Genomic DNA, 27,373 nt, shown 5'->3' with positions numbered 1-27,373 from the left:
ATAAGAGAGCCACAATTAAATGTCTCTTTTCAGCCTAAGAACCCTAGATATAGTTTCATTGCCTTCAGTTCTACATAGTTCTATTTTCTATACATCACCAAAACATACTAAGAGATTAGTAGCTTCCAGACTTTTAGATGTAAGAGTGCAGAAATCTTTGTGGACCAATATATGGTTGCCAACTTTTTATTATGTGAAATTGGCACTAATAAAGAATAAATGCAAACTATTTTAAATAGCATTTTGTAAAAGAAATATTTTAACACCAATAGTCAAAAGCAAAGATAGAACCATTTAGAAGTCAAGATCAGTTTGTTGCAGTCACAAATGGAAAGGGAGAGAATAGGGAGTGAGAACAAAAAGAGAGGAAAGAACTTTATTCAGCAAGTATTTGAGGGAAGCTAGGTATATATGGGAGGCTGCATTTCTGAATATAATGGGTAGAAGAATGGGGTTTTTTTCAAATAGCTTTTTTAGTGCAGGAGTATTTACACACAAGAAGAAAGTCAGTCTCATTCTTTCTTCACTTTAACAATGATTTCTAAACAATAATCTGTGTGCCAGTAATCGTATGTTTTCACAAGTTTGTGCTAACTTAAGAAAAAATAGGGACAATGTAGTAAGTTTCTGATAAAGTGAATTTCATTTAATGTAAAGTCAGTCATAGGACAGCATGTCAAATAAGACTTATTTTGGTCCTACACTAAGCAAACATGAACAAGCACTAAGCATATATATGAAATCGGTAAGTAACTTATTTTCCTACCACATGTCTGAGTAGGAATTGATGAGTATCATTATAAGATCTGATCTTGCAGGTCTAGGCCATCATCTACCAACTATGTATAAAAGTGTACAGAATATCAATGGAAAAAATGTGGTCTCTACCCTAAGAATTTATTAGATAAGTTGCACATGGAACAGAACAATAGCAAGGTCATAATTTAAGTTATACTTACATGTTGTTTCAGTAATGACTTATTTTTGTGTATGGCTTGTGAGAAAAAGCAAAGTTAAGAGAGGGATTTCTCTCAGGTGGTGTTAGTAGAGAAGGCCTTAAAAGAAATTATTAACATTAGCTTGTAAATGGGAAGTTATTTTAGGCATACAGAATTACAAAAACAGAAGTTTACAGGTAAATTTTTTTGGTAGCCTCTACATTTTGAATTTTTAGAATGAGACACAGAATTATAAAGCGTCAAGGCTAGAAGTTACCTCAGAGGAAAAAGAAAAATTAATTACCTTTTTTAAAGACAGGAATTATAGATGGTCCTCCATTTTTCTCTAGGCTAAAAGGAAAACATTTTTATCAAAAAAAGAAAAAAAAAAGAAACTAGAAATATATGAAGACCTTGTACATCCAGGTACCATGTTCAGTGCCTAATGGTCTAATTTATACATGTTACCTATACTAACTATACATGTTACCTGTAGGTATTCATTTTTAGGCACTCATTTACTCACTTATCATTCAAAATATTTGGAATATTAAATCTACTTGAAGTGATCAGGGAAAGCTTCATGGAAATAAAAGCGCTTCATCTGGGTTTTGAAGAAAATAGGTCTTCAAATGGATGAGGAGAAGGAGGAGGGTATTCTAGACAGAGGGAATAAGGTATGAAAGATTATAGTTTTCTATAATAGTATGGCATGTTCAGAGCACCCTAAGGAGTCTGGTGTGGTTGGAATTAAAGGTATCTAGAGATGTGACATATAAAGATCAGGTCATTTTATGTATCAAGAATACAAGAAAATTTAAAATTTATTTTCAAAGTAATGGGATACCAATGAAATGTTTCAAGCCAAAGAATAACAAGGAGTTCCTAGGTGCGTGCGTGCGTGTGTGTGTGTGTGTGTGTGTGTGTGGCTTTAAAATAAGTTTTAATCATCATCCTGTACATATAACATCTAAATATGGTATTGCAAAAATTCCCTGGTGATAAAAATCTTGATTAAAGTTAGTTATCACAAATATATTCCTGGTTAATTTGATGAGGAACATTTGCTGTTGTGAACCTTAATGAGGCACAGGCCTCTATCAGTTCATATGCCAACTTCATGCCTATAAGGGTAACGTGAAACTAGCTAGTGTTAGTCTCAGATTATTTTCATGCAGGTTCAGTTAAGACCAGTAAAATATGTCTCTACATACTTCTACTCTCCTATACGGGATGCTAGATGGGGACATGGGGATAGAGAAGTGGTATATCCTCCAAAAAAATGCTATTATGATCCCAACGACAATCAATCTACTTTGTTTCCAGTAGTGGTGTCAAGGAACAATTTGTGGAAGGATATATTTTTCCATCCCAAAGGTTCCACACTTGTTTTAGTAATGTTTTAATGCATTTCCCATGGTTTATTTGAAACCAAACTCTGGATTGGTATGAAAATTAAAGGGAATAGTCCATATAAATGCCCTAAGGAGTGTGTATAGCACTATTTGTGCACTATTTGTTGTGGGATTAATTATTTGCTTACAAATTCTACCCCACTTGGTAACCATTCTTGTAAGTTTACTGACCACTGGTCACTGCTTATTTGTAATCGTGAAAGTTGAATGTTCTCAACTCTAAGGGATGCTATTCACTTCAGTCATTGTAGATTTGCATAGTTACTCCAACCATTTTCCAGCAGATGGCAGTAAAGTGTTCTGAAGAAGGGGTACCCTTTTCTATTTCCCAAAACGTTGCCAAATGGGCTAGCTGTGGGAGTGACTATAAAATACTTCAATTATTTATCCTGTTATTTTTTTAAATGGTAAATATTATTTTTTAACATTGTTAATTATAGCAATTACAGTTTAGATTTCTCTGGCTTTTTATATAAAATTGGGTAATAAGTTTTAGGTTTTCCGTTTTCAAAGAACTCAACTTAAAGATGTACTTATTTTCTCTATACTTAAAATTGATTTTTAGAACCATGGTACACTGTTGGATCCTATTCTCTTCTACTGTTGTAAAGTTAATAATATAGCTTGAGTAGTTCTGTTTCCTATATATAAATAGTGCTATTTGCAGAGAAGACTTGTAATTCAGCTACATGTATGGAAGGAAATATGCCCATTGTAAAGGGATTCTCCTCTCTTTTTTCAGAAACTTAAGTTCATGATGAAACTGCAACATTGATGCAAAATCTTTTGAATAAATTCCTGGCAAACTTTGGCATAACTCCAGCCACTGGTTCTTATTTAGCTCTGTCTCCACCCTGGAAATTTGACCTGTCTTTGGATCAAGTCCAAAACTCCCATTTGATGCCAAGGTCATGGTGATGTTCCTGGTTGGCTCAGAGCTCTCAAATATACCCCAGTCTACCAAAAAATGGCTTCCTAGATCAGATGTGGAGGCAGCCAGTCTCCCAACAACTTTTCTGAAATGTGAATAATCCTGGCCAGACAAGATCCCCAGGATCTGGTTGTATCTTGTCTACTCTCACAGTTCTGTTGCTAAGTTGGAATTAAAACAGGCTTTGGCAATGAACATTTAAAATGAGGTTTGTACTTAAGTGTAAAAGGCATATATTCATAGCACAGGTAGTTCCCCTTGTTTGATCTTCCTTAAACTTCTTTAAAAGTTCTTCTATCAACAATTTCACTACTTCAACTTCAAATATGAGCACCATACCTTAAGGAAGGAAGCCCCACTTTTCGTTGTATTTGAAATTCCTTTAAAAATGCTGGGTTAATACTTGCATCTCTGCTGATATTATTTGTTATACGAAGGAACTGATTAGGCTTATTCCTGCATTCCTTTAATAGGATGCGGAAAGCATTTGCATTGTAAGTTAAGTAGCCAAGAGCACAGGAGCAAGCTGCACGAACCTAAACGAAGAAACAATTCCTCAGTGAAGAAACAATTCCTCCTTAACCACTGAGCTTTGTTCTTAAAATATCTAACCCACTTCTCTCATTAGGTATTTCATAGGAAATATGTATGTCAACCAAGGGCAATCACAGCCATATTTTTAGAGAGAAGTGCCAATTGCCATTGATTTCTAGTCATTGTTCTCAGTCCTGACTGCATTTTAGAATCACCAGGAGTATTACTTTCATTCATTTCAGATAATCATAGAAATGACTTAATGAGATCACAAAAACTAACCTAAAACTAATTAAACATGTTAATTATAAATTTTTATATCATCAGTGTACTTATTTATAGATTGAATCTTAAATATCAAAGTTAAAACAAATGTACACATTTTGTGGGAACCAGAATTGTAGATAGCAGATGCAGTCCTACAAAAATCATCTCATTTTGAGTTAGTACCATGAACTATTATGTAACACAGTCAACCTGTGGAGAAATTAGCCCCCAGACATGAGAGAGAAGCAAACTATATTTTTAGAATATTAAATTTTTAGAATTTTGTTTTTACCTCTTCTTTTCCTGAGTACAAATGATAGCAGAGCCGTTGGATTGTTCCCAATGTGGCAAATGCTTCTGGAATACCAGCTCTAGAATGAGCCAGGCTAGCTATTAAATTCCCTATAAATTAAACAAGAAAAATGCTTGTGTTATTTGATATAAACTGATATACTGTGCTTTTGTTTATTCACACATAGTATTAAAAATGTTTGAGTCACAAGACATCTCTGATAATGAAGAAATGATGAGAAAAAGTATTTATATATTAAATGTAGAACAAACTTTCTCCAAAATTATGGTTTAGTTTTCTGTCACAAATAGTAAAAGTTAAATAGGTTTATTTAAGAGAGAGGAATTTCGAAAACCAGAGGTTTTTCTTCCCCATGGCTTCAGAATATATTTTGTTTTGGGGTTTCAGGGTTTGGTTATTTATTTATTTAATGACTATCAACATAATGATTGAACTACCTTAAGAAAACTTAATAGGTCCTTTTTGCAGTTCAAATGGCTTTGAGTTAAGAAGAGCTAACTGATATGTAAAATGTGTGTAGAGAACTCTTAAATGTGAACAAAATATGCACAACTGGTCAAAAGGAAACCAGGCAGAGGTATATCGATATAAATCTGCTACTATTATAAATCGATGTATAAATTTTTTTGGTTACTCATAGTTGAATTCTCATTTTATATTCTGGAAAAAATAATTAGGGGTTTGAAAAGTAACTAGGAAATCAAAAAGGCCATGTTCAGAGTTACTCTGCTTCTATTTGGGGTGCAGAGTAGACTTACATTGTTCCATGTAGACTCATTTTTCAAACTGTGTGATGAGTATCTATCGGGCTTATTATTTTACTGTTGCTCTGATTACAAAAAAATTTTTTTGAAAATAGTTTTTTGCGTATACAATAATTAGCTTCTAGGTATTTCTTACCTGTCAAGACAATAGTAGCGGAATGAACTGAATACAGACTATCAACTAAAATAGTAACGCCTCTTGCAGACAAAGTAATATGGTCCACGTCTATAATGACTTTAGCTAATATAATAATCTAAAAACAAAAAAAGAAGCATAGAATCATTGAACATTTTTTACTCAGCTTCTCTAATTAAGCTTTTATTTTTTTTTTGTTTATTGGTACTTCTCAGGAAGGTAAGAGGAGTAATTTGGTATGATTCAATAGAAGAGAAGCAAGTGGCAGGGGTAGGAGTTAGAGTACTTGTCCCAATCTGATTATTTCAGTAACCATGGTAGACCATATTATTCTTTCTACAATATTTGTAACTTTTGTATCCTTGAAATGTGGGTTTGTAGAAAATACTTCTCCTAAAGAATATAGGACAGAATAAGACTAAGACCCCAGATACCTATAGTTGTCACAGATTGAAGAATTGGTGTGATCAGCTAAAAATTTGCAGTTAGAAAATTTGTCTTGAACACTCCCATATTTCTCTACTTATTTCCTTGTAATATGGGGGTGATGAAAATACTGCTACCTTTCTATCAACCTGACAGGGTTGTTAGAAGCATCAGATTATGTATAAAGGCAAACATTCCATTTTAACTTATAAAATTCTAAATAAATGAAGAAATCTTCATAGATAATGGAGTTTTTATGATGTGGAAGGGGTTGGTATGAAAAATACTGTGAATTTTTAAAAAAGTAAACATTTTTCCAGAACTAAATTTTTTTCTTATTTTCAAGTTTTCACTAAAGAGATGTATTTATTGACGTTTTAACCTCCAATTTTGTACCTGAAATGCTGCCATTGCCTTCTCAGTTTCAATTGTTGATTCAAGAAAAGGTTCAAAAATTGATATGGTTATTATTCCACTTTCCAATATTAAGTATTGTTGAAAGCAATCATTGAAGGCAAAAAGTGTTAATGCATAGCCTGCTCTTAAACAGATGTCCTAGAAATATGAGAAACATGCATTATCTTTAACTTACTTCATTTATCATGTTATCAAGGTAGGTTTTGAATTCTTGCCCATTAAAATATATTGCATTCTAATCTCTGGGAGTAAAATAAGACCTTACTGTATTGGGGAAAACAGATAGATAATAGAGTTACCTCAGAATGTTATTGAACCTATAAAATAGAGAATTAAGTATATCTGAGAGAAAAAAAAAGAAAAACTTTTAATTTTTAAAGAGAATGTTAGATTACTGATTATGCAAATGAATACCTAAACGGTAACAGAAAACTCCATAATTTCATTAGTCCTCAACATTTTTGTTTTAACATATTTTTATTTTCATGTCTACATTTCAAAGTAGAGCTGATAAATCAAAACTTCCCTCGTACCACAGGCTGTATATTGTATTTCATGCATTGTGGGATGATGATCATCTTTAAAATAAGTTCATTTGTAAAATTCTTTTGTGCTATATTCTAAGGGAGAATTTAAAAAAAAGACTTACTTTTAAAAATCACATTTTAACATTCTGGGACTGGGCAAACAGAGCAAAAGTCAGTTTTCCTTTAGACTCAATCTGCTTGCCAAAGATGAACAAGTATGGTAGATCTTCCAGAATGACGCAAAAGATAGAATCTTATCACTAAATCTTACTTTTAATATTTGAACAGTATAGCACACACACACACTACAGAGAGAGAGAAAGACAGAGAGTTCTGCTACTATGAATCATTATATAAAAATGCTGTATGTATATACTGAAATATTTACAGATAAAATTATGTGATGCCTGACAAATAATCTTCAACAAAGGATCCAGTAACATACAATGGAGAAAAGAAAGCCTCTTCAATAGATGGTGCTGGGAAAACTGGAAAGCCACATACAAAAGAATGAAAGTAGACTGCTATTTGTTAGCATTCACAAAAATTAACTTGAAATGGATCAAAGATATAAAACAAACAAAAAAATACATGAAAGAAAACATGGATACTAAACTTATGGACCTTGGTCTTAGGATTTTATGAATTTGACCTCAAAGGCAAGGGAAGTAAAAGCAAAAATGAATGGGACTACAGCAAACTGAAAAGTTTCTGCACAGCAAAAGAAACCATCAACAAAACAAAAAGGCATCTAACCAAATGGGAGAAGATATTTGCAAACAACACCTCAGTGATAGTTAATATCCAAAATAGATAAAGAACTCATATAACTCAACAACAATGAAAAAGATCCAATTAAAAAATGGCAGAAGACCTGAACACTTTTCCCAAGAAGACATAAATATGGCCAACAAATATATGAAAAGATGCTCAACTTCACTAGCTGTTAGAGAAATGCAAATCAAAACCACAATGAGATACCGCCTCACACTTGTTAGAATGGCTCTTTATCAATAGGACAAGTAATAAGTGTTGGAGAGGTTGTGGAGAAAAAGGAACCCTCATACACTGCTGGTGGGAATGTAAATTTGTACAGCCACTATAGAAAATAGTATAGAGATTCCTTAAAAAGTTAAGAACAGAGTTACTGTATGACCCAGCAATCACTCTTCTGAGTATGTGCCCAAAAAATTTGAAAACATTTATTTGTAAAGATATATGTATCCCTATCTATGTTCATTGCAGCATTATTCACAGTGATCAAGACATGGAACAACCAAAGTATCCTTCAGCAGATGATTGGGTAAAGAAAATGTGGTACATATATACAATGGGATACTACTCAGCCATCAGAAAAGATGAAATACTGCCCTTTGTGACAACATTAGTGGACTTCAAGATAATATTGCTAAGCAAAATAAGCCCATCAGAGAAAGCTGAAAATCACATGATATCACTTATATGTAGGATATAAACCTAAAAGCAACAAATGAACAGGACAAACAAACAGAAACTCATGGACATGGATTATAGATTAATGGTCACCAGAAGTTAGGGAGGTGGGTGAGGGGGAGGTAGATGAAGTAAAGGGGGTCAAATATGTGGTGACAGAAAGAAATCTAACTATAAGAGGTGAATATGCAGTGTAAATATATATATGCCTTGCTGTTAAAGTGTACAGCTGAAACTTACTGGATTTCATTAACCAATGTCACCATAAAAAAAAAAATTGCCATTAGACAATTGCCATAGTAATCACTGTTGTATCAGTGGATGCTAAAATTGGTGAGGGAAAGTACAATGCCAAACAGAATATTTGCATAGTCTAAAAGTGTCTCACTTCAAGATACTTATTAACTACAAAGGGAAGAACAATAACTTCACAGTGGAAAATATGGCAGGTACCTCTTTAACCAAGTACCCAAAGTTAACATTGCCAGTTATAAGACATATCAATATCATGTACCTACTGAAAGGATGCACTGAGAAAATGAGTGAAAAAGACCCCATCGCTTCTTCGATATTCTTGCCAAAATGCATCACCTCGATTTAATCATGAGAAAACATCAGCTAACTCAAATTAAGAGACATTCTACAAAGTAACTGGCCTGGACTCATCAACAATATCAAAGTCATGAAAGATGTGAAATCTTGAAAGACCAAGAGTGGAGTTACACAGATTAAAGGAGACTAAAGAGATAAGACAACTGGATACAGTGTGGAATCCTGAATTGGATTCTGGAACAGAAAAAGGACATTGGTGAGAAAATTGCCAAAATATAAATAAGGCCTACAGATTAGTTAATAGTATTGTATCAATGTTAATTTCCTGATTGACAACCAGAAAAGATAGATGAAGGATATACCATAATACTCTGTATTATTTTTGCAAATTTTTGGAAAGTCTTAAATTATTTCAAAATTTAAAGTTTGCATTCTTTAAAAAAATTAACATTGCTAGGAAAAAGCTATTCCTTCACACAAAGACTTTGAGAAACACCATTCTAGAATATTAGGCAAGAAGCAGATGACTGAGAGTTGAAAGGTCATAAAATTAGCTTAGAGATTTGATGCATGCAGGACAGAAGAGATTTGTTTTTTGGCTCATCACCAAGTATTAAAATTGCTACATTTCAAAGATGAACAACTATGAAAAATATGGAACAATATTTCATCACTACAAACTAACAACCTACCAAAGAGATTTTACATTTCTTAAGTGATACATTTAAATATTTCTATGAAAAGGACCTGATGATAATTTAAGGATGTGGTCTAAAAAACATTTTCTTCTAAATGAGCTCTAACATTTTGTAAAGGTATTACCTTATCTTGTGAGTGAAGAAGATAAAGGACATCATCATACTTAAATCCTTCATTTTCTTGTAATTCCTTATGTAACAGATTATTCCTCAAGACAATGCACGCCAAGGAAAATGCCACTTCAACCTAAATATATGGTTTTCAGAAATTTATTATTCACTCATGGTTTATCAAATGACATTTTTCATTATACAAACATTTATATGGGATATACTAATTCAAAGATACTATGAAATCCATTGATTCCAACCTTCTCATTAGTAGAGAGTGGCATTTACAACTTCTGGAAGAAATGTCCCCTATAATTTTGAACAGCTGGGAAAGTATCCTTTGTGTGCTGCTCCAACCACAAGATTCCATCCGAGGGCATAGTTGTATCCCTTCCATATCTAACAAATTTTTTTCTTTTTTTTTTAAATGCTTTTTTGAACTGCTTGTCAGCTATTGACCTTTGAGTTGTAAAGCTTTAGTGGAATATTTATCAACTTAAGCAAAGCACTGAGGAGTAGTACTGAGGAACATTGCTCTAGTTCTAGAGTCATTTATTGCACATTCTGAAGCCCTTTAGGAGGATGTAAATGAACCTTGTTTATTATTAGGATTCAACAGGTAACTTTTTAAAATACTACACTATACATGCCTATGAAAAATGTTATGAATTTGAAAAACATGAATATTATTTCAAAAATATTTCTACTATAGAATCTTATTTGAGGAAAAGTATTGAAATGTATTGCTGTTCTGTTTTAACAAGTTTAAGAACTCATTGAAAATATATACTGAAATATAGTTGGATGCAATTGAAGTAAACTTTTGCCATTAGAATGAATGTTTGAAAATAAAAATGTATTTTTATGTGACATTTTTCATAGTCTTATGAAATTTATTTGTACTTTGAAAGTCAGTGTACATTTTACTATTATTCAAGCCAAAGAATTGCTAGCATATGCTCCTTCCTTTGTTTCCCTAATCAACTCTTGTAATAAAATAATCTTCTTCATAGCAAGAAAAGTCACATAACTTACATCTTTTCTGATAACAAACACATTCTTTAAAAGAAATAATGCTATGTTTACTTATATATTTTCCTCCTAAGTTATTTTTCTTTTCTTATTTCCAACAGAGCCCTTATCAAATTTTGATGAGAAAATGTATTTTTTTGTTATTATTTCCTGCCTGGCCAACTATAGATGTCCTGAATTTCCAAAGCCTTAGTAAAAGGATTTGAGTGTCATTTTATTAAAGGCATTTTATTAGAAGTAAATGGAAGAGTCAATGGCTCTTCAACAATGCATAGTGTCCATTCTTCATAATGTCCACTCTTGTGAAAACTGCAGCTGCCAGCCAAAGCAAACTACTTGGTAGAAGGTAGGGCTGTTTCGATGGTGAAGCACTGACAGGATTCACTTGTATTTAAGAAATTTTGTTATATAAATCACACATCTCTATTATCCCTATCCAATCTTAGCAACCAGTATCTGAGGAAGTAGGGAAGAAATTCTATAAATAATCAAATGTCTGAGGAATAAAACTTCTTTGATGAGTAAGAATATGACTTTTATATTAAATATGAAGAAATAATGTTTTAATAAAATTTACTACTATTTTTGTAGCAACTTTTTTTGTTAAAAACTTCTAGGATTTTGTTTAAAAGGTTAAATATTTTTATTATACTTGTTAACTTGCATAAAGATACAAATTATTCTTATGAAGTCATATTTCTGTTAATTTTTACTGTATTAGAAAAAAAAAACCCTTAAAACCTTATATATACCTTAATGGTAGGAGATGGATGATTTCTCAGTAGTTGAATAAGTACAGGGAAGGCATTTTCCTCTACAACAAATTTTTGACTGATGGGATTGCTTGTATGGGCAACACCTGTAAGAATTCACATGTCAGTGAGATACTTTTTCCATCTTGGAAATGGTGAAGTCAAACATAGTTTGATATGTTTGATAGATAAACTGTCCTAGTATAATATGATTAGTAAATTACAAAAGGAAACACTATATCAACACTAATTTACCTGGATTAAGATTTTAAAAGGCAAAATGAGTAAACATGGACACTTACTGTTAGAGGTGTAGATAGTTTCCTAATAGTCACAAAACAAGAAATCAGAAATGCTAGAATATCAACAAATAATACTATAATAACTATCATTTATTGAAGAATTATGCACAAGGTACTTAAGCTTATAATGCTGTTTTCCATAATTTTATTTTATTTTTTTTCAAAAAAGTAGCATAAATCATCTGGTTAGAATTTCTGGATTTATTAAGTTCACACGCTAAAAGATAATCTTACTGTCTTCTTTTATAACCTACTATTTTAAATTGTAGGCTTAATCTAAATGAAGCAACTTAAGCCATCTTTCTAGTGACATGCATGAACATTTTTAATTCTCTTCTTTTGCCATAAATATCACAACACATATACAATGGGTTTATATTTAAATATAAATACAAGATTGGGCCTCTATGAAAATTAAGAGAAGCCAGCCACCTACTTATTGTGATCTGGGGAAGTTTGAAGGAACTGGAGGAAATAAAAGGAGCAAAGAACACTTTTGTTTTCTTGTCCGCTCCTCCCCGACTGGCCACCCAGGGATGTACACAAACATGGATTACATGAATATTCTTCATTCAGCTGACAAGTATTGAATGTCTAATACACCAGGCACTGAGGTAGGAAGTAGGGCTAAAATGAGGAATTAAAATATCTGCCCTTAACAAGCTTATATTCTATAGGGGAAGCAACTATTTAAAAAACATGATTTTAATACTGTGCAATAAATGCTTTAATAAAGGTATAGAAAAAGGATACTTGAAGCACAGAATAGGGATTGCTCACTTCATAGTAGGTAGAAAAGGGGTAGGAGAGGAGATTTCAAAATGTGAAGATGCTAGAGAGAGATCTCAAAAAATGAGTACTTTTAGTAATGATTATGATAGTGATAATGGTGATGTTATAAGAAGAATACCCTCAAGTCTTGCCTGAATCTTCACATGGTAATAATGGGATGGAATTCCATTAAATTGGGAAAAGAACTACTACTAGCAGTAATATAAGAGGCTATACTAGGGATCCAGCCCAAGGAAGAGTATCATCTTAGTACTGGAGTTAAGTTAGTTCAAGTGTGAAGGCTGCTCTAGACTTGTCCTAACAAAGCTTAAAAGCTAGCTATGACAGGATCAAACTGATCCCAAGTAACTTAACTGCATGACAACAGAGCCCAACTCTTTAAAGGAAAATAATAAGATCAATTTAAAACTCACAATGTCCAGCATTCTATCAAAATTTATTATGTGTGATTTTAAAATATGAACTACTTAAGATAAAATTGACAAAATATATACCGGAAATATATAAAACATTGCTAAGAGATATTAAAGACCTAAGTAAATGGAGAGATTTACCATGTTTATGGATTGGAGGACTTGGTATTATTGGGATGTCTGTTCTCCCCAAATTTATTTATAGATTCCATGTACTTCCAATCAAAGTAATAGAAGATATTTTTCAGAAACTGACAGGTTAATTTTAATGTTATAAATATGGAAAGACACCATACACTGGGAGAAGATATATGCAAAACATATTTCAACAAAGGACTTACATCTAGAATAAGTAAAAATGCTTACAACTCAATAAGAACAATAAAAATGGGCAAAATACTGTAACAGACACTTCAGAGAAGATACATAAATGATAAATACATAAAAGATGCTCTACAAGAAGCAATCTATGATCAGCCCCATACATTCATGAAAGTAATTAAAGAACCCAAATTTTTACTTTGGTAAGTCAATTACTGACAATTCCACATTTTCCAGTTATTCCAAAAATGTTAATTCCTCTATAATGAAAGGAACAACTAGATCCTAGTGGTCAATTTACAAACAAAAAGAATCATTAAGGAAAGAGACTAGAACTGAAGAATGTGCTCCATCATTAGAAACACTTCAATACCTTCAAAAACAGAGTGCTCAAGATTCAATGGAAGAAATATTTTTCTCTTAAACCTAAAATTTGAGAGTCTTTGAAGTCAAAATAGCCAGGGCCATTATCCTTTCTAACTAGAGCTCAGAAGCAAGACCAATATAAAAATTTTAATTACATATGGTTTAGAGCTCTAACAGGACAGAGAGAATGAGAAGTATCTTGTTATTTTAAAAATTGAGAATAAATTTACAAACCAATACAAATGGATCCCACTGCTCTGATGACACTCAGAAGTGTGCCTTCAGCTAGTTTACTAATCCTTAGCAAGCGAACCAATGGTGCAATTCCATTCCCTTCACATATTTGATTTTGATGCATCCTGCTGTCCTTACTTAGAGCTATGACGGCTTCACCTCCTAGTAAAGAAAAGCAAGAAACAAGTGTGATCTCCAATGTTCCTGTTCTACATTGTGCAAATTTATACATAGAAAATGACTCACCAACATACTGCATTTTAGCTGATGGTGACAAAAGCATATTTATTATAAAGTTGTATCCAATCTGTTCTGCCATATACTTCTGTTGTTTCAGTGTTTGTCCTGCCAAGGCCCAAAGTGCTACAGCTCCTTGTTCCTTAACATCTATTTGAAATGCCTATTTAAAAAAATATTCATTCATTCAATGAGCAATTATTTAACACTGTAGGAATGTCTGTCTTATAAAATGTCTATTCCAGAACTGATTTTGGTTTTCATTGTATGAAATTCAATATTGAATACAAGGAATGACAATCATAAAATTCTTACCTTGAGGAGTTTTAAAAGGTATTTACTTAATGATCTTTCCAGAAATGCTCTTTGTATAGAAGGGTTGTAACTTGCTAGTGATTCCACAGCCATTGCACCCTTCACTTGGACACTAAGGTGCTTCCCTTTAAAAAGGGCCACCAGAGGGGGAATGGCTCCTTCCATAGCCACAGCATTCTGAACATCCTTATTGTCACGTGCAACCTCAGCTATTGTAGCAGAAGATACAGCCTTCAACACATCTTCAAATGAATTCAAGAACCAGTTATTAACTCTTTTAAAAAGTAAGAATATGGAAGTACAACACAACATCAATTTCCCATATTACAAAATCAAATTTATAGTTTATAGAAAATTTAGAAAATAAAAATAAAATTGTCCAGAAACTTACCACCCAAACACAAACATTTCATTTAATCTCGTCCACTATATTTATGAATATAGATTAATTTAGATAGTGTTATAGACATTTAATATAGTACTATAAACACAATGCCTTGCATTTTAATTTACCAGTATAACATTTTCCTATTTTTTATGAACATCAGTGTCTTCTAAATATTCCATTAATGGGTGTATCACATTTCCTTAATCACATTTTTAAAAATATATGCTGTTTCCAACTTTTCACTGTTTTAAACAATGCTATGGAGAAATGTTGGCACACAAAGTATTTCCTTCCTATCTCCCCTTAGTGGAGAGTCCCAGGAATTACTGGAATAACTTAACATACCCCAGTAATTTTTTTCAAGAATCAGAGTATGACAGTATCAATGTTACTGTAGCTTTTAAAATATAAATATTATCATTAAGAATAAATACATAAATTTTGAAATTTGGTAGGCAAAAAATGGTGTCTCATTTATATGTGTTTTTGCTCACTGGTGAGTCTAAACATTTTCATATATGCTTATTAACCAGTTGCATTCTTTAAAACTTACAGAAAATTGCAAGAGTAAGTCAAAAAAGTCCCCTAAGATTTAGCAACAATTGATGATTTTTGCACACACTAACCTTTATTACAATGTTCAGAAAAATATCCGAATCTACAACTCTCTTCACATTTATCAGTAGAACTATAAAGAAGAACTCTCCCTACTTCTTTATTTCCTTGTTTATCCAATCATCAAGATGAGCTCTGGGATTTCTATTTTATTCAATGATTTATATCTACTAATTTATTTGTATTGATACTCAAATTGTCCAAGATTTGGCAATTCTCCATGACTGTTCAACTTGAAGAGCCAGTGGGAGCCCCTTTGAGTTAGCCTCTGTTTCTATCTTTTAGATATACCTCCGTCATCATTTTCTTTTCAGCATTTTTTTTCACTTTTCATCACAATGTGATGTTTCAGACTTATTGCATACTTCTTCTACGCTAGCCCTGAAATCAACCATTTCTCCAATAAAAGAAGCTCTGGGTTCCTTTTATTGAGGAATGGTGTTCAGATATCAAGCTTTGGGTACTAACTGAGCTTATTGCTTCTGCAGTACTATTGCTTCTAGGCTCTCTTAGCAGACAAAATTAGGAAAATTATATATTTCCAATTTTCCAATTCCAGTCCAAACCCACAGTATTTTTAATGCCTTCCCAGATTCTGCACCAGATATTTTTTTCCTTCCCAGATATTTTTTTCCTTCCCAGATATTTTTTTCCTTCCCAGATATTTTTTTCACAGTGAGAGCCCAATAATATCAAGATATTTATTCATATGCTTAGTCCTACAATACTAACAGATTCAGAGCTGTTTTACTCATATCACTATGAATACAAATCCACTAAGAAGAATTCAAGATATATTTACAGTTGGCTTTTTTTTTTCTCTTTCTTAGATATGTTATGTAGTAAAGCACTATATTCCAAAGATACTAGTATACATTTCTTTTCTTTTTAAATCTAGTTATGTAATTCATTTAAGATATAATTGGGTTCATTTGTTTCTGTTTGTATTCAATTTTAGTTTTCCTCTTGTAGTCTTGTAGGCTTAATGTGTTTTTTTAAAAATATGTAAGACTTCAATATGTTTTCAAAAGTCAAAACTACAAAAAAGTGTTTTTGGATTCAAGAAGCCAGACTTTCTAAATCTAGCATTTGTTCTTTCATAAATTATCTATTCAGGTTAATTATTTTATTAAGGCCTTATTGTTCATGTCAATTTATATACCCAAGTTAATAAAATATGTTAACTTTTTGTCATGAATATTTTTTATCATTTAATCATTTATTGACTCAGCAAATATTTTATTGAGTAGCTACTATATGCCAGGCACTCTCCTAGACACTGGGAAATGGTGATGAACCAACAAAGAAAATCCTTGACCTTGTGGAGCAAGGTCAAAGGCCAGAAGTATGAAATAGCAATAAGTTCAATATTATTTGAGAGTAAAGTAAGAGAGGGAGGGAGTGATAGGAAGGTCATTTCTTTTTGAAATAGAAAGGTGAGCAGGACTTATAGGCTATGCTAGAAATTTGGACTTTAGCCTAGGTGACAAAACAACAACAATAATTTAAAGAACAAGAAAGACATGATAAACTTTGCATTTTAGATGAACCACTAATAACACTTGAATGTTGTTAATAAAATTAATAGAGTGTAGGGGAGCTGTTTTTTCTCTTACTCCATATTCCTGTATCAGTCCAAAATGTAGCAGTTCCTCCTCTCACCTCCCATTCAGGAATGTTACCCATTCCTCCCATGAAAGGGATAGTGAGTAACATTATTTCTCAGATTGAAGAATGAAACATTCAAATGCATGGCTTAGGTTCTTTTTAGCAATATCTTTTTGCTGTTTTCTCAAAACAAGCTTTCCAGCAATAAGGCTGAAATTTTCACCTCTGTTTGATTCCTGTGTCTATCCATTGGATAGAAATTCTAAAGGGTGCTGTTTTAGCACCTCAATAACCCCAATAATATGAGCTTTAAAACTCAGAGGATAAATTAGGAATTTGGCTAGAGAACTGTGAAGAATAGATGATAACCATAATGAAGTTCTTAAGAGTAAGTAAGATTGCTTAAAGAGAGTTCGCTTTGTGAAAAAAGCAGCAGACCAAGAATAGAAGCTTGAGGAACTCCAACTTTAAGAGTTGGGTGGAATAAACCTAATGGTGGAGGTAATCTTTACCTAAAACTCTTAGGAACCAGATTTCCAAAGTTTTCAGATTTTAGAAGGTAATGAGTACATATGAACATATTTCAGCAGTGAAAATGTAACAGTCATTCTAAGAAGGATAAGTTGCTCTTTAAATTTTGCTCAGATAGTTTGAAATTGAAAGCCTTTTGTATGCTTTCTGTTACATATTTAAATTTCCATGGTGGTATCATGTAAACCTTTATTAATACCATGGAGCAAGACAAGTAAATGCCATAGAAAAGATGAAATCAGAAAACATACATGCATGCACATACGTATGTGGAACAAGCAGCTAAAGATGAGTGAAACAAAGGCCTAAAATAAAGCAAACTCAGCAAAGTTTGAGGAACTTCTGGAAATAGGGGTTAAGACAAAGGAGATGTTAACAAATCCACAGTCTCAGGGAACTGCATGTGAATCTACTTTGTGGTCATTTTACCTTAATGCATAAAATTTTAAAGTGGTTCTGAAGAGTGAAGAAGATATTGGAATTAATAAAATTCCTTTGTGATCTGCTATAACTTAACAACTCAGTTAACATCCTACATAGTTATTTGTTAAAGTACTAAAATTAGAAATGTAGCATTTATAAATTGTAAAAGTAGAAAGAAAAAATTAAAAACTTTTTTTCAAAATTAAGTTCTTCCTTGGTGTAAGGAGATAATATAGATTACATTATTGGATGAATTACTTTTATTTAGGTTTCAGGTAAGGCAAGAGCCCCCAAAAGAAATAATTTCAATATTTTATTTCTTTTGATTTCTTTCATGAATTCATTTATTGTTTATTCAGAATGCCTCTACAACTTGTGCTTTGTTCAAGTATCGTAGGTTGGAGGATGAAAAAGAATAGGGAAAACCTAGTCCCTGTCTTTAAATTTTAAGGAGATAAAACACAAAGAAAAATAAAGGACAATTATAAATAAGTAAAAATTCTATGGTTAAAATATTCATAAAAGCTGGCTTTCTCTAATGTTATTCTTAAATAATGAAGTAGAGCATTGTTAGTAATGGAGAAAAACTTAGAGGAATTTGTGATGAAGAGAAAGGACTTTCAAATGATTTCTCTATGTGATAGAGGCTCTTCGAAAATGATAATTGCTAAATTTGAAGTTCTAAAGTAAAAGAAAGCCCTCTGCAGTAATCCCATTATCCATTACCTTGTCTAACATTGTAACCAATATATTTATTCTGTATTTATTACTAGAGAATGAGAACAAAAAATTGATAAACTGAACAGGAAGAAATATGAACAAGCTTTCCCCCAATTTTTTATCCCCTCAGATTTGAAGATTACACTGTTATGTGTATGTTCACTGGAGTGAGATAATTGTTACAGAACCTAAAAAGATCATTTGCAGTGGCTACCGAAACTCCCTCCTAGGTTCTGGTATTCTTGATACTGATATCAGGCACTTCAGAGTCTGATAATTAGCCTAATAATGAATTGACCTTTTTGATATCGATATCTAATAGAAAATCTGAAGACTTGATGCAACTTGAAAAATAGCTTCCTGTCAAAATGTGTGTTATACACACAAGGAGACATCTGCTTGAGTCCTGGGCCTATTAATTGCATTATTTTCATTATTCATGCCAATATTTCCACTTAGAAAAATGTTTAATTGAATATTTTTAAAAACTATGCCTTTGAGAGTCAATTCCTATTATAAACTAGACAGTTTAAATTTAAGTGTTCTAGATATTTAGGTTATATTGCATATGTCTAGATCCATTCTAAGATAAATCCAGGACATCTATTCATATAGGACATGTCCAAACCTGTGTTTACTCACTTAATATATCTGGCCACTTCAAAATAATACAAAAATAGAGGCTCACCTGAATCGGAACTCAGAAACGTGATAAGGTATTGGATGCCTTTATGGTCTCTCACTGCTCTTTGGTTGTTTTCATTTCTCATACATAATACCCGTAAACAGTGCATTACATTTATTAGCACATTTTCTATGTCTAACTTCAAGAGATTTATCAGAGCCGGTATCCCATTCTAAAAATAAACAAAAATTTTAATTACAATTAAATATATTTGAGATATACACAATATTTATTTATAAATACAACTCTATAATCTTGCTGTAAATACCTGCTTGTTTAAGAGAGAACAATTATTCATAAACAAATGTGTCTACTGATATGTCACAGTAAGTGACAGTTAATCCAACTTTGAGAATATCATATGCTATATGTTAAGGTAAGTATTTTATAAATATATTTTTTTAATAGCCTCCTCTATACCAAAATAAATTTAGGCTGCAAGTTTACTGTAACAGTTAATAAATATCTAAAAAGTAAGCAACTGAGTAAGATCAACTGAATACAGTGCCCATTTGGAAATATTTGCCACTGTAGACATTGCACTCATAATTGGTAATTAGATTTGTGCAACAAAAAATGTTTTTTTAAATGTGAATATAATTTCCTAATTTTAAATGGAGTAAATATGGCATTTCTCCCTATTAACAGAAATAATGCAAGAGTAATAAGGAATATAAGAAACAGAAATATAACCTCATTTTCAATAAAGCTAGAAGACATCTGTAATGTTGAACCATAATAAATATGTAGGAATTGTCAACGGGGATGAGAGAGATCTCCCATGGCCACTGGCCATAGGAAATGCTGACAGAGCCCAGTTTTTCAAAGTGAGTGGTACTACCTGGAGGGGCAGAAAAAGAAACACAATTCGCTGTCTGGAATGATAGGAATGGGTATGCAGGATGGCAGCAGATTCTTTTCTGGACCAATTTGGCATAAAGTTTCCAAAATCGAGGAAGACGAGGATGAACAAGGAATTATACCAACAGGGTATGTTTGGAAGAAGTCCATTGCTGAGGTGAAAAGGAAGAGGTAGGCTTCACATTGTGGAGAAAATAGAATCTACATTGTGAGGTGCAATCCACGAGTCTCTGTTAGGGAAAAGTAGAACTAAAAGGACCATGCACACAACCCTATGGCATTAAGTTTTATTCTTGCTGGCTTAGAACCTGAGTCTAGGCCCTTTCCCACATATACTTCCTCCAAATAGTTGGAACAGAAAGAATCTAATTCAAAGATGAGTAATGATCAAAAAAGAACTAGAACAGGTTCTAAGAAAATAGAGAAAACTTATGACAGATAAGGAATGCTCATCAGAAAAATATTGTCACAAAGCAGAAGAAAATTGTAACCAAAAGTGGCATATTATTATGAATGAAAAAAACGAGGCAGTTAATCACCTCTATAAAACAAAAGTGCACAGGAGAGATCCCAGAGCTCAGGGAAGATTTTTTGAGACAGTGGGAGTTAAAACAAGAGCTGGAAAAGCTCAGGAAAGATGTAGAGAGATATAAAAGCCAAATTGCAATGCACACAAAAATAATTCTAAAAAAGCATAGCAAGGGACAAGGAAGGCAGGATTGAGAATAAAAGAAAAATGAAATAAAATGAAACAATGAGTGGAAAAGGACTGGTACAATACACAAATAACTGGTATTCCCAAAGGGAAATAGTCAGCTAATTAAGTGATCAATAAATTCAATGATCATTTTTGACTTTTATCTTACAACAGCTTTTGACACTATTAATCATTCTCTCCTCTTTGAATCACTTTCTTCATTTGACTGATAAGACAACTGATTCTTTAGGTTTCCCCCTTCCTCACTGGCTATTCCTTCTTAGTCTCTTTTTTGGTCCTTCCAGATCTTTCAACTTTCCCACAGATCCTGGTGACTTAATTTTCAAAGAATAATACAGAATATGATTACTTCTCACCATTTCCACTGTTACCACCCTGGATCAAGACACAATCATCTGTCACTTAGATTACTACAATAACTTCTTAGTCTTGCTGCATCTACCTTTGCCTACCTATTTCAACACAGAGGTAGAGTGATATAAATTTCTTCATAGAACTTCCCAGAACAAAATCACTGAAGAGCTTAACATACTAGAGTAAAACCCGAGGTGTCTAACAATTGCCCACATAGCCTTACATGAAGTGGTCCACCATGACCCAGCGAAGAGTGTCTCTTAGTTCTCCTCAGCTATTTTTGCTTTCTTGCTATTTCTTGAACATGCCAGACACACTCCCACTTCATTTGCTTTGCCCTTGTTTCCTCTGATGAGAATGGTCTTCCCAACAGAAAAATATGACACACTCCTTCACACCTATTTTAGGTCTGTACTCAAATGCCAAATTATTAGTGAATTATTTTTCACCAAGCTCCCCAATCCCATTTCCCTGCTTTACTTTCCTCCTTAACACCTATTCTCATCTAATATAACATACTATGTAATTGATTTGCTTGCTTTGTTTATTGTCTTGTTACCCCCAACTAGAATAAAAGCTCCATGAAGGCTGGGATATTGTCTGTTTTGTTCACTGCTATATCTCCAGCATCTATAATAGTATCTGCTATATAAGAAACTCTCTGAAAGTACTTGTTATATGAATGAACTGAAAGAATATTACAGAGATGTAGTATTTAAAGATATAAATTCAAGAAAACTTTCTGAAAATAAAAGAAGATGAATGTACATGTTGAAAAGTTATACCACATCCCAGGAAAAATAGCTAACTAACGTTGATGTGTAAGTCCTAGATTTTAAAGATAAAGGAAAAAAAGAAAGAAAACATTGACTATATAGTAGAAGATTTAAAAAAATATGACAGAACTAAGATTAAACATGTCACATCAATAAATGAGTTACACTCAATAAAAGTGAATGACAAAGCAAAAACTATACTGCATACAAGGGACCCATTTTTTCTAACTCTGGGCAATACTCAGAATCACTGAAGATTATAAGGTCTAAATATATAAGACTGACTGACTGACTAACTCCGAAGGTGGGTTGGGGGTTTTCTTTATTTCTAATATAATTTCCAAATGATTGATAATAAACCAACCAACCAGAAATAACATAAAAAGAGAAGGATAGGCAAGGCCAGATTAAACATGCGAGCACAAAGAAAACAGATCATAAACAAATTTTTGGACAAGACAGAATTCAGGGCAAAAGTATTACACGTGAAAAAAGGGTGCATTTTATAACGCTAAATGACTCAATCTATAATGAAGAAGCATTACCTGAAGAGAACTAGAAAAATAATATTACTTAGAAATATCTGTTAAAAGGCCTTAAATAATACATTAGCAGACATAATAGGTGGGTTTTATTTGAGGAAATACAGCATGACAAAGATTGCTTGGTGTTCACAAAAACAAATTTTCTAATTCTGGTACACAATTGGACTACATTGCTCAGGTAGAATGGAAATAGCTAAAATGACAGTGTTTCTTGTAATATCTTCTCATAAACAGCAAGAAGCAACCATAGCCCTAGAGCTAAGTAGGCAGTTGGCCTCCTTCCATGTTTTCCCAGGTGATATTTTTACCAGATATTTTTGTTGAGAAACAGTCCTCCGTGGGCCTCTTGCCCTCCCACTGTATTATGAGTGTATCAAGATTGTAACAGCTCTTTCACCTGGGCCATTCTTCAGGATTTTTAGGTAACTAGCAATCATTTCCCTCCGAACAAAGAATAGGCTTGCTTACTGATTGCTAACAAAGTGATCGGTTTCTTAAGCTCAAGGTTCCTCAGATGTGACACAAACCCAATGTGTAGGTAGCATCCATCTGGGCCCACAGTCACTTTGTGAGACTTGGTGACAGGGGAGCTGGGTAGCTCTGCTGAAGCTCATGCCCTTTGCTTTGCTTGCTCTGGTAGTATCTTCCTCTTGTTTACTTTTGGCACTCATGGGATTGTGGCAGTTTTGCTCTTTGCTGTCCTCATTGATACTGGAATTCTTCCCTGAGAGTTTTGCCACTGCATAATAACATGGGTATGTATCTTTTTAGCTTCTATATAAGGCAATTACTAGCAGCAAAAATGATGTCCTATGAAAAGAACTTACGTATTTGGCAATAACATCCTTATTTTCGAGTTGAGCAATATCGTACAGAATGACAGCACAGCGGGAGTGTAGTTCTGGTTCATCAGAAACCAGGAGGTTGATCAGAGCTGGAATGCCTCCTGCCTCTACCACAGCACGCACTACACATGCATGGGTTGAGATATTACTCAATAACCCAACTGCTTTGCACTGTAATTTTATTTTGGAAACTTTTAATAGATTGATTAAGGCAGGAATGGTGCCTGCAATGTAGAGATCAAGAAAAAGCATGAATTATTTATAACCATTTGTAGTGAAATTATCGTGATAAGGTTTAAATAATGTTTTTGAGTATTGCCATATAAACAATTAACAAGTAAGTCTATAAAATATTTCTAAAATTACCACTTGAATCTATATGAATGCACTTTTCTGTCTGTCTACAGTATAGAGAGCTCTTATTGTTCATACATTTGATTTTCACACAGCATATTGTAACTCTAAGCCACCTTTGAAACACTGAATTTTGGCTTAAGATTATTGACAAATAAATTCTTTGAGCTATCATATGGTTCAGGAATCAAATTTGTGTGGCACTATTTGTGTAGTTATTTGAACATTTTATTTTATTTTACCCATATTTTATATAAGCAACTGAAAAGCAAAAATTAAGTGCTGAATCTAATAAAAAGCAACCTTGGCCTCATTAATTACAGTTGGTTCAAAGATGAAAATTATTGGGCATGGTAAAAATAGAAAATTTGGCTTCAGTTGGATGCTTATTATATCAGTACACTGTGAAAGAAAAGAGCACATTATAGAGCACACAAGAAATGCTGGAAACATAATGGGTATTAATTAGGGCTTTATTTATCTGTCTGAAATGGAATCTACCTCATGATTTATTTATCTTTGGTTCACTTTGTTGGACATAGAGCTTTTGTATACATTTTTAAGAACATAGTAAGGGGTGCCTATAATAATTTTTTCACTCATTCATTCATTCAACAAATATTTATAGAGCATCTCATGTGTTTTCAATATTCACCTTTGAGTAGTGGCTACCATATTGGACAGTGCAGATAGACTATTTCCATCATTTCAGAAAGTTTTATTGGACAATGCTGTTCTCTGAACAACCTTATGTAGTAGGAACCATTTTATTAGTAAAGAAACAGGCTTAGAGAGGGTAAGCGGTTAGCCTAAGTTCTAAATGCAGAGCTACTTACAAACTCAGGCCTGCTGCTATAAACCACAAAAACAATTTTTAATTTTAAAAATACATTGTGTTAACACAGAATAGAGATAATTTATAAATGAAAGTAGTAAACATAAGAAGTATTATGGGGTAAAGTAGGTTGTTATCATTTTTAAGTTTGCAAATTTTTAGAGAAATGGAAGTGATATTGTTTTTTGATCCTGTGGAAAACAAAATGTAAGGTTGTCAGGTAAAGGAAATAATCTTAGAAAAAAGAAAAGTAGAAATTTAAAATCAACTAAAAAGTTTCCTCTACAATTGAAAATAGATTTTAAAGTGATTAACTGAATGTAGTACAGCTTTGCATAAAACAGCATAAGCAAAAGACAGTTAATGAATTTTACATTACCTGCATCCAAAATATATTGCCAGTATTCATCCTTTGCTAAGCAAATTACTTCTAAGGACATGACAGCCATCATCCTTCGTTTATAGCTTTCACACTGCAACATTTCTGGTAAATATTCAACAGAAAAACACGTTAGAATTTTACAAGAAATGAAATGATTAATTCTGTTTCTGTCCGAGTCAAATGAAGTCATGAGTTGAGAGCGCCGTTATCACCATCAACTGCATTCACTAAATTCCCTCTGTGTGTGGCCTTCTATGAGATGCTGAACATATTGCATATACTCATAATCTTTGAGGTTTATAAGCTATGTAATTAGTACAGGAAATCCAAAAATTCTTTATCTGTGGTCTGAATGACTTGGATTGGTTCGTCACATGGTTCAGGTTCACTCGGAAAATAGTATACCTCAGTGGCCTGAAATCAGTTGTTGAGTAAAATTTGAGTATGGGTTATAAAGGATGACTATATTATTGTCAAAATTTTAATATCTATTAAATCATATGTCAGGTTTTATATATTTCCTTAGTATGAGGAAGAATGAAGTTATACTCCATACAGGAGATAATCCAAATGTACATGTTTTCAGAAAATGTCTATGGTGCAAGAAAAACCACATAGAAGCATCCTTGCCTCCTCTCTTTACACCTAGCTTCTATAATAATCAATCTGGCTCCTGTCTTGACTAGATCACTCCACGGCTCTCTCTTTTAAAATTCAGCTTCTACTCCAAGAGCTAATCTTGGAGACTTATAAAAAACTCTGACTAGCCTTCTTTTACTCATAGTAGAAATGGACAGTGCAAGGACGGAGAGCTATTCCAGGGCTCAAAACAAAGAAACAGTGGCCAGATGTTCACTGGTTATTGTGTTTGTGTCATTATAGGCAGGACTTCCCAACAATGGTTCTGAGAAGAAGTGGCTGTTGGGAACTTTTTGTGCCACTAGGCTACTCCTATTAGGAATACTATTCTACTTTTGAGGTGAGTATTTCAAATGTGTTAGTCTATTAAAAGTAACAAGATGGTCTTAGTTCCTCCTAGAAAGATTAAGATTTAATGATACATATGCACACATATATAAACATTGAAAATACTTTCCAGTATCTCTTGGGGGTTGACATAATTGGAATGTGTTCTCAGTACCCAGTAAATTCAGACATTGAGCCAGTTTTGAAACCAATCATTCAGACTTTTTGAATATGTAGAATGGGGTTGAAAATCATAAATGTATCTTTTCCCATCCTAAAATGAGTTGTTGGGAAAAATATCAGTTCTCAGCTCCAATTGGTTTCATTTTTTTGCTTTAGTTTTTATTTTATTAAAGTAATACATGCTCATGATTGAGTTACATATTACTAAAAGGTCTATAGCAAAATACAGTAGTTCCTTACTCCATCCTCTCCATTCTTTCGACTTTCTCTTTCCAGATATAACTTTAGACTCTTTCTCTATACTTTCTGTGATTTACATATCTCCATATTTCTAAATATTATACACACTGTAACCTTTTACCGTATCAATTTTAGACATCATTGATTGACTTCAGATTATGGTAAATGAGAAACTAGCTCTTTCAACACTGCTCTGACATTTCCTCTGCTTCCCCTTCCTCATATTTATACTTTTTAGTTAAATAAATATTCAACATTTACATTATGATGCTTATACAGATATTCATAGCTAAGCACTGTAGTGTACTACAGATGTGTCTCCTTTCTTACTTTTGTTTTTCCTGAAGGTAATAATTTTCTTATTTTATTTCATCTGCTTAGTTTTCTTTGTACCTATCAGTAATTCCTCCCATATTTTCCCTTTGTCCCTGGGTATACAGTTTCCATTCTGGAATGTCCCTTTGCTGTCACCTTTGAAATTCCCTTTGCTGTCATCTTTGAAATTCCCTTTGCTTTTCTCTTGGGTTAGACTCCCAGTTTCCTGTTTATTGGAGAGAGTTCCCACTGCACTATCTTTGGGTCTTTCTTGGTTAGCCTCTGCAAAGAGCTTTCCTGACTGCCAGTGTTAGTTCTTTGGCCTACTGAGGATTTACAGTGTGAGTCCAAGAGGGTCTCAATTTTCCCACTGTTGGCTTACCTATCTGTTTCCAATATTTTATTTTATTCCCGCTGTATCCTTTTTTTGTTTTCTCTTGAATGCTTGTTTGCTGCTGTTTCTTGTGGTGTTACTTTTATTTAATCGCCATATAATTTTAGTTGGGTCTTGAGAAGGAGTAAAATTAGATGTGTACATTCAATTGGCCTGGCAACCCTAAATCTTATAATATTTTTGGCTAGACCGAATATAAATTTGGACAAAAATCTTGAACAAAATGTTTCCAAAAACATTTATCAACATGTGGGGAAAAATGTTGCCGAATCTGTCTCTAAAATTAGGAAGTGAGAAATAAATTGGAAGGAATCTTTTCCATTCAAACTTTTCCTTCCTCTTTTTTTTTTTTTTTTTTTTTTATTTTGTTTCTTTGTGGGAAAGGTTGTG

General features: G+C 32.9%; 1 protein-coding gene across 1 annotated transcript in view; it reads right to left on the bottom strand.

The window, feature by feature from the left end:
• ANKAR (ankyrin and armadillo repeat containing) overlaps window positions 1-27,373 on the bottom strand; it is a 50,845-nt gene that overhangs the window by 286 nt on the left and 23,186 nt on the right. The window contains exons 11-23 of the mRNA XM_006921280.3: window positions 24,883-24,987; window positions 23,297-23,538; window positions 19,219-19,387; window positions 14,246-14,487; window positions 13,940-14,093; window positions 13,694-13,855; window positions 11,266-11,372; window positions 9,495-9,617; window positions 6,121-6,279; window positions 5,299-5,416; window positions 4,378-4,487; window positions 3,624-3,820; window positions 1,238-1,289 (exon numbers count right to left, since the gene is read on the bottom strand). Of these exons, the coding sequence (XP_006921342.2) occupies window positions 1,238-1,289; window positions 3,624-3,820; window positions 4,378-4,487; window positions 5,299-5,416; window positions 6,121-6,279; window positions 9,495-9,617; window positions 11,266-11,372; window positions 13,694-13,855; window positions 13,940-14,093; window positions 14,246-14,487; window positions 19,219-19,387; window positions 23,297-23,538; window positions 24,883-24,987 (1,940 nt within the window). The remainder of the gene's footprint in view (window positions 1-1,237; window positions 1,290-3,623; window positions 3,821-4,377; window positions 4,488-5,298; window positions 5,417-6,120; window positions 6,280-9,494; window positions 9,618-11,265; window positions 11,373-13,693; window positions 13,856-13,939; window positions 14,094-14,245; window positions 14,488-19,218; window positions 19,388-23,296; window positions 23,539-24,882; window positions 24,988-27,373) is intronic.

The sequence above is a fragment of the Pteropus alecto genome, unplaced genomic scaffold (genome assembly GCF_000325575.1).
Source record: "Pteropus alecto unplaced genomic scaffold, ASM32557v1 scaffold3, whole genome shotgun sequence".
NCBI lineage: Eukaryota > Metazoa > Chordata > Mammalia > Chiroptera > Pteropodidae > Pteropus > Pteropus alecto.
This window is presented reverse-complemented; position numbering and strand designations above follow the sequence as displayed.